General features: G+C 46.1%; 1 protein-coding gene across 1 annotated transcript in view; it reads left to right on the top strand.

Annotated features, from left to right (window-relative positions):
- Positions 1-1,402: 1,402 nt before the first annotated feature.
- LOC110336402 (CD209 antigen-like protein B) overlaps positions 1,403-4,823 on the top strand; it is a 9,066-nt gene continuing 5,645 nt past the window's right edge. The window contains exons 1-5 of the mRNA XM_021218941.2: positions 1,403-1,479; positions 1,580-1,666; positions 2,211-2,300; positions 2,761-2,841; positions 3,902-3,988. Of these exons, the coding sequence (XP_021074600.1) occupies positions 1,410-1,479; positions 1,580-1,666; positions 2,211-2,300; positions 2,761-2,841; positions 3,902-3,988 (415 nt within the window). The 5' untranslated portion in view covers positions 1,403-1,409. The remainder of the gene's footprint in view (positions 1,480-1,579; positions 1,667-2,210; positions 2,301-2,760; positions 2,842-3,901; positions 3,989-4,823) is intronic.

Raw genomic sequence — 4,823 nt, 5'->3', positions numbered from 1 at the left:
CTAACACACACACACATCATAGACACATGCATTCCACATACCCTCATCCTTAAATCTCTTTCAGGTCCCAGCCCCAGGTTACCCTTTGAACAGTTTAGACAGAGACAGGAGACTGTCGCAAGTCTGCACTTAGACCAATAGGAGATTTACAAAACAAAGATACTGCAAAAAAAATATTTTAAGAACATCAATGTTATTTTTCATCTTGCTCACCTAGCAGAATTATGTTTGTGTCAAGAAGAAAGTGAGGGGCTTCCTGGCAGGTCAGAACTTAGCACTGGTTGTCACCTAGTGCTGCCTTCTTGAGATGCCATAGAGACATTGACATAGAAGATGGGCCTAATGGCTGTTGTAGATCACTGTTGTCTCCTTTGTCCTGGGAATGGAGTCAAATAGCCATTATATCCAGGTAAACAAAATTTTTATATCCTGTAATCATGAATTCAGCTTATTTCTAAGAGGCATGGTGATCACGTCGCTCACCTTATGTTTTGAGAAAGTGTCTCTCAATGAACCTGGAACTATCGATTTGACTAGGTTAGTAGGTCAATGAGCTCCTGTGACCATCCTGTCCACTTCTTACAACACTGGAGTCACAGGTGAGTGCTGCCACGTCTGGCTTTTTACCTGGGTGCTGGGATCTGAACTCATGCTTGTGCACTAACCACTCTACCCAATGAACCAACTTAACAGCTTGGTTTTGTTTTTCCCAAAATTCTACAATTCCGATAGAGCTAGGGAACTTCTCATTTCCTCCTTGGAACTACTTGATGCTCCTTGGTTTACAACATAGAAGCCGATGACACATGTTCAATTCTCAGCTTCACTGAGAACCAGCTGTCTGAATATTATTAGACAGTTGCCTAATCTGGCTTTGCAGTTTCCCAGCCACCACAGTACAATGAGGTTTGAAGATTGTTCCCACCCAGCAGTCAGAAATCCNGACAGCAGGTACTCAATAGACAGATGCATGAGAACAGCAAAGTCAGCAGAAATACCCACTGATCAGGGCATAGCAAAGAAAGATAGCCTGGAGTCAGAAGGGCAGAGGAACGGGGAAGATGGAATATTGCTCTCCTACATTCAGCATAAGTGAAAAGGGCATAACAAAGTAGATTTATTGTATTGACTTTGAAATGGCACCCATAGTTTGGTCACACTAGGAACACACCAGTTCTTTCTGCTACAACATTTCAAAATTCAATACCCTTCCTTAAAAAGCAAGCAAACAAACAAACAAACAAAAAACTACATCTTGATTTATCTGGCACAAGATAGGCTGTGTCAAAGGTGCAGCCCCTCCCCCCTAGGATCTTCCGCAATACATGGGCTTCCTTTTTCCCCTTCCGGAGTGAAAGGACATTTAGAGAACATTTAGGGGGATAAAAGCTGTAGTGGCCAGCATTCCCATGCTCCAGGGGACAGCGGCAACCATGAGCGACTCCACAGAAGCCAGGATGCAGCCTCTTAGTTCCATGGGTGAGGCTGGGCTGAGATTCTGGGAGCGTGGTGAGGGAAGTCAGAGGGATCTGCTCAGAGCTGAGCCTGCTCAGGCTTGACGGGTGCTCTCTTCCCTCAGAGGATGATGAGTTGATGGTCAGCAGCAGCAGGTATTCTATTAAAAGCTCCAGACTACGACCAAATTCTGGAATCAAGAGTTTGGCAGGTACAACATGGTGGTGGTGGTGGGGGGGAGTGGGGCTGAGGAAAAGTGGACAGCCCTGCTCAAAGTGGGTCTTCTGGACTTGTAGGCTAGGACTCTGATCTTCCTCTTCTTGGGAAGACAGAGGCTGGACAAGGAATGGAGGGCCACTGGGAAGACTGGGGTAGATGGCTAGGGGTGACATCCCAGGCTGTGGGAGGAGGAGACTGGGGAAGGAAATCATGGGCCGTGGGAAAGGGGAGGGTAGGACACAAAAACTTGGGCTACGGTACTGTGGAAGTTGGGACAGGGAATTGAGGGTCCTGGAAAGATGGAGGGCGACGCAAGGAATTAAGAGTCTTGGGGAAGTAGAAGCTGGGGTCGGGAACCGAGGGTGTGGGTAGATGGAGGATGGAGCAGAAAATCACAAGCTGTGAGAAGATGGAGGCCAGGGAACAAAACCATGGCCCATAGGGAGGTAGAATCTGAGTCTAGATTCATATGCCAGGTGGGAGGGGGATGCTGTTCTGGAACCAGGCTACTAAAACGTCCACTTTTTCCCTGGAAGGATACTTGGGACACAGCCAAGTCCCCTTGGTCCTGCAGCTGCTCTCCTTCCTGTTCTTGGCTGGACTCCTGCTGATCATTCTTTTCCAAGGTCAGGCACAATGAAGGGCTTAGCTCTTACAGGACCTTCACCTAGGGCCATTTTAGGTCTGGGAGGGAAATGGACAATGCAGGTGGATGGCATATTTTAAAGGACATCCCTGTCTCCAGTATAGGACAGAATGAGAAAAGAGGCATGGGTGGACCCTGGATTCATCTCTCCTTTTGGTTCAGCTTCTTCCAAGTGGCAGGTTTTCTAATCTTCAAAGAGAATTAAGGAAGATATTAATGAGAAACTGCCTCAAACTCTGCCATGTGCCCATAGTCTCAGCTACTGGGGAGCTGAGGCACAGTGATCATTTGTGCCAAAGAATATGAGAGAAGCCTTGACAACATAATGAGACCTATCTTTAAAAAAAAAAAAAAAGGAAAAGTTGACAGTGTATCTGAGTGCAGGACTTGACATACAGGAAGTATTTAATAATGAAATCCTTTTTTCCCCTTCCTCACAGTCTCCAAAACCCCAAATACCCAGGGGCAGAAGGAACGAGAGAAGATCCTCCAGGAACTGACCCAGATGACAGATGAGCTTAGTGAGTGACCAACACCCTGAAGTATCATGAACTCAGGAGGTCTCTAGGGAAAGGGGTCAATTTTCCTAAATTGTCAGATCTCTTAGAGCCTCAGTTTTCTCAAGTCTGTGAATTCAGACCACAAGATTAACAATAACAACAAAAAACATGGTACTTGGTATCAATATGTGTTGTGTACACAGTAGGTTCTGAGTATCTACGGGGGCTGTGTTCACAGTAAATAAGTACTAAATATCCACAAGGGTCATATATACCGTAGACATTCAGTGTTCCCAGAAGACATTCACATACTTGGCACACAACATGTACTGTGCATGCAGCAGACACTACATATCCATTGGGGCCATAAACACATGTAATATTCACAGGGCTCACACACACAGTCAGTACTCAGTTAAACAGTTCTCTTGGGCTCTGTTCTGATAGCTAGGCATCAAATTCTCCCAGTCTAGAGGATAATACTTGGGACTCCTGTGGTTCAGGTTGTGGGTGGGAAGCGAAGAGGGGAATGTTTCCCTAGGATGCTGTGTCACTCTGGAGGGCCTGAGATAGTAGACAACAAACAGAGTCATGCAAGGGTGGGTTTATCCTGACCTGTCTCCCCTGGGATTAGATGCTCTTCTGGGTGTTCTGTTTCCCGGTTTTCAAAGGAGATAAAATAAAACATGAATCAGAAACTGTCCTAGATGCTGGAATGGCAGCACCCACCTATAGTCTGAGCTACTGGGGAAGCTGATGGAGGGATAACCACTTATGTGCAGGAGTTTGAGAGAAGCATAGATGCCAACTGCAATTTGTCTAAAAAAGCAAAATGAGACATAAGCCAGTGAGATAGCAGACAAAAGTGCTTGCTTCCAAGCCTAATGACCTGAATTCAATCTCTTGAACTCAACGTGGCAGGAGGAGAGACTCCTACAAGTTTTCCTCTGACCTCCATTCACACAAACATGTATGCCCCCCTGGACCCACACACAATAAATAAATGCTTTTTTTTTTTTATTTTGAGACCAGTGATACAAGGTAGATATTTAATAATGGCACTTTGTTTTTCTTGACACAGTGTCCAGGATCCCCATCTCCCCAGGGCAGAATGAGTCCATGCAGGAGAAGGTCACTGAGCAACTGATGCAGCTGAAGACCGAACTCTGTGAGTGAGAAACCAACAGTCTAAGCTGTTGGGTCTGGAGGGGACCGATTTTGAGCCACCGGACCTCTTTGAGCCTCGGCTTCCTCACCTGTAAACTGAAAACACAAAGTAACAGCAAGGGTGATGTTAGCTCCTTACAGGGACTGTACACACAGTAGGAACTCACATCCCCAGGGGTTGTTCACAGGGTAGGCACTCAGTGCTCCAAAGGACCATGCATACATACCTCAGGCATCTAATGTTCACAGTGGTCATATGGACAGTGTAAACTCAATGTTCAAAGTGCTGTATACACAATAGATATTCAAGCCAATGCCTTGGCTCCTGTTCTGAACTCTATAAGTATATTTCTTCCTATCAGAGGAGTGGACAGGAACTCTTGGGCCTTCCTGGGGTTTGGGAGGGGGGATTTAGGAAGCAGAGGAGGGAGTAATTCTCTAGTGTGCTGTGTCAAGGGAGGACCTTCATTCTGGAGGGCCTGAAGGTTGATGAGAAAAGGAACATAGGTGTTCATTCAAGTGTGGGCTCATTCTTTTTTTTTTTCACTTATTTTATTAGATATTTTCTTCATTTACATTTCCAATGCTATCCTGAATGTCCCCTATACCCTCCCCCCACCCTACTCCCCTGCCCACCCATTCCCACTTCTTGGCCCTGGCTTTCCCCTGTATGGGGCATAAAAAGTTTGCAAGACCAAGGGACATCTCTTCCCAATGATGGCTGACTAGGCCATCTTCTGCTATATATGCAGCTAGAGACACGAGCTCTGGGGGTACTGGTTAGTTCATATTGTTGTTCCACCTATAGGGTTGCAGACCCCTTCAGTTCCTTGGGT

The sequence above is a fragment of the Mus pahari genome, chromosome 19 (genome assembly GCF_900095145.1).
Source record: "Mus pahari chromosome 19, PAHARI_EIJ_v1.1, whole genome shotgun sequence".
Taxonomy (NCBI): Eukaryota; Metazoa; Chordata; class Mammalia; order Rodentia; family Muridae; genus Mus; species Mus pahari.
The sequence above is the reverse complement of the archived record's forward strand: the minus strand, read 5'-3'. Positions and strand labels throughout refer to the sequence as shown.